Source organism: Colobus angolensis, unplaced genomic scaffold (assembly GCF_000951035.1).
Source record: "Colobus angolensis palliatus isolate OR3802 unplaced genomic scaffold, Cang.pa_1.0 Scaffold170, whole genome shotgun sequence".
Classification (NCBI taxonomy): Eukaryota; Metazoa; Chordata; class Mammalia; order Primates; family Cercopithecidae; genus Colobus; species Colobus angolensis.
This window is the reverse complement of record NW_012114822.1, coordinates 747489-750568: the sequence shown is the minus strand read 5'-3', so window position 1 is coordinate 750568 and position 3080 is coordinate 747489. Positions and strand designations below refer to the sequence as shown.

The 3080-nt window shown below is 51.5% G+C and overlaps 1 protein-coding gene across 1 annotated transcript in view; it reads left to right on the top strand.

Annotated features, from left to right (window-relative positions):
* The window catches only part of SLC45A1 (solute carrier family 45, member 1), a 34119-nt gene that overhangs the window by 24720 nt on the left and 6319 nt on the right, over nucleotides 1-3080 (top strand). Inside the window, exon 7 of the mRNA XM_011938301.1 lies at nucleotides 1346-1499. Coding sequence (XP_011793691.1) covers nucleotides 1346-1499 — 154 coding nt within the window. The remainder of the gene's footprint in view (nucleotides 1-1345; nucleotides 1500-3080) is intronic.

Genomic DNA, 3080 nt, shown 5'->3' with positions numbered 1-3080 from the left:
AAAATCTCATCTTCATCCCCTTTTTCTGTTTCCTTTCTCCATAGAGTGTAATTTATGCATCAGTGCTTTGAGGAAAGTAAAAATCATGAGCTAAATATAAACACATCCAGGCTCAACGGAGACAGAGGCGTAACTGCAGCGCTGTTCCTCTGCAGGCGTAGGGGACGCGCTCTGCTGATGTGGGTGTCCTGGGAGCCGGCACTGCGGCCTCTCCGCTTCCTTTCCCACCGGGAGTGTCCAAGGCCGACCGCACCACAGACATCCCAGTGGAGCGAGGCAGCAGCGCCTTTTTGCTCTCAAACATCTAAATTCAAAAACGACTAGTTCCCCAAAGTGGGAGGGAGGATCACTTGAGGCCAGGAGTTTGAGACCAGCCTGGGCGACATAGCGAGACCTCATCTCCGTAACAGTTTTTTTAAAATTAGCCAGGCGTGGTGGTGCACGCCTGTAGTCCCAGCTACTCGGTAGGGTGAGGTAGGAGGATCACTTGAGCCCAGGAGGCTGAGGCTGCAGTAAGCCATGACCGCACCACTGCAAGACTCTGTCTCTAAAACAACAACAACAACAACAAAATGACAAGTTCCCCTGACGGGAGTCTGTACCCCAAACCCAAGCAGGGCTACTTGGAATGAAACCTTCTCATTCCAGGAGGAGTTTGCAAACCTAGTGAAGATGTCCATGGAATGTTGTTCTTGAGCCCCGGAAAGAAATCGAAGCCCCTCGCACCAGTTTCCATCCTGTTGACCATGGGGCTTGTTGTGTGTTGTGTGAGCCCCTGTCGAGGGCTGAGGCGCTCGTGTGGGCAGGGCCACCCTGTCTTCTGTGTGGTGGAGGTTCCACCTGTCCAGAGGAATTTTGAACACATGTTCCTGGTGGCCACCTTGAAATAAATCTTTCCCAGCCTTCTCTTATGACAAAGAAAGGACTTCCTAAGTGTTTGGATCTGAACTGACCCACGTGTTTGTATTTCAAATGTATTTTGCATTTTGCAAAGTCTTATCTCACTCCCTGTGGCAGAGATCATGTCCTGCGGCCAAACTGTAGGCATACCCGAAATGAAATTCTAGTCTTAGCTGGTCCAGGGCCTGGGAAGCGATGCCCTGAAGTCATTCCTCTGAGGTTGGGGTCCATGCCGGGCTCATGCCGTCTGATAAGAAGACAGACCCATGCAGTGTTTCCGAGAACGCATTCCCCTGAGCAGAGCAGTCTGTGCTGCCTGATGGGGGTGCAGGGTCTGTGCTGCCTGATGGGGGTGCAGGGTCTGTGCTGCCTGATGGGGGTGCGGGGTCTGTGCTGCCTGATGGGGGTGCGGGGCTCTGATGAGGGGTTTGTGGGCTCTTCCCAGGTCGCCAACATCCTGCTCAATGGCGTGAAGTACGAGAGTGAGCTGACGGGCTCCAGCGAGCGCGCGGAGCAGCCTCTGTCCGTGGGGCGCCTCTGCTCCACCATCTGCAACATGCCCAAGGCGCTGCGCACCCTCTGCGTCAACCACTTCCTGGGTGAGCTCCCGGCCAAGCCTCCCCATAGTCCCGGTCCTGCTCAGGGCTCTCGCCCCACTGGCCTCCCAGGATGCCCCTGAGCCTCCCTTCCCAGAACTTTTCTATGTTCACCAGCCCCCTACAGCAGCACCAAGGGCAGGCCTGGGGTGCGGTGGCTGCCCTGGAGGGCTTTTCTCCGGGGTGCCTGCCCTGGACAGCCCCAAACTAAACCAGGTGTCACCATTGAGAGCCACATAGCTCACTCTGGATCCGACACCTGAGTCTCCACAGAGCCAAAATTCTTTTTACCTGAAGCCCTTTGGACAACTCTCTAGTGAAATGATGGACCCACACCTTCCCACCTTCCCACCTTCCAACTTTGTCTTGCTCTGTCTTCAAGCACAGACCCCACACCTGCCTGCCTGTGTCTATTGCCGTTCGTAAATTCACACGGCTTGCCTTTGAATGACCATTGAAAAGCACCAACGTGCATTTCATTCCATTTAATCTCTTTTCGCTGTTGAGTGGTTGAACGTTTGAACATGATTCAGAATTTGAGGCTGGGCACGGTGGCTCACGCCTGTTATCCCAGCACTTTGGGAGGCCAAGGCTGGTGGATCACGAGGTGAGACGATCAAGACCATCCTGACCACCATGGTGAAACCCCGTCTCTACTAAAAATACAAAAATTAGCCGGGCGTGGTGGCGAGTGCCTATAGTTCCAGCTACTTGGGAGGCTGAGACAGGAGAATTGCTTGAACCCAGAAGGTGGAGATTGCAGTGAGCCAAGATGGCGCCACTGCACTCCAGCCAGCCTGGTGACAGAGCAAGACTCCACCTCAAAAAAAAAAAAAGAAAGAAAGAAAGAAAGAAAGAAAAGAAAAGAAAAAAGAATTTGAGATAATCTAGGCTCTCATATATTGTGGGACATAAATCAACATAACCTTCTAGAAGGCAGTTTCGTAATGGGTGAGAATCTTGAAAATGGTCCTACCTTTTTCCCCTGTGACCTTACTCAGTATTCCATGCAAGCCTGTAATCAAAAACTATATTCAGAATATATATGCAAGGTACTGATCACAGCATGGCTTAGGACAGCCACAGACTGCGATCGGGGATAGAGATGTCAAACAGTTGGGGAAGGGTTAAATATATCAGGGTGCACCCCCACTGTGAAATACTCTGCTGCCATCAAAACGAGTCTGTTTAATAATTCTCGATGGCATAGAACATTGTAGATGATAATTCATTATGGTTCGAGAGGGCCTATAAATACCACCTTCCTCTACCAAAGACGGAATTCCCATGGTTCAAGGAATGGAGTGCTAAGCACACCTGCCAGCACATCCATGTCTGTGCTTCCCGGTGGATTTCTCCCAATTAAATGGACCCCCTCCCCTGTATGGCCCAGGTAGCTGGAGCACCTCCACTGCTACCCTTGCCTCATGTTTATAGAAATATATGGTGGTTTAAAATAAAAAAAAAATTGTAAGGAAACTCTGTTAGTCTGTTCTCACACTGTTAATAAAGACATACCCGGCCGGGCGCGGTGGCTCAAGCCTGTAATCCCAGCACTTTGGGAGGCCGAGACGGGCGGATCAC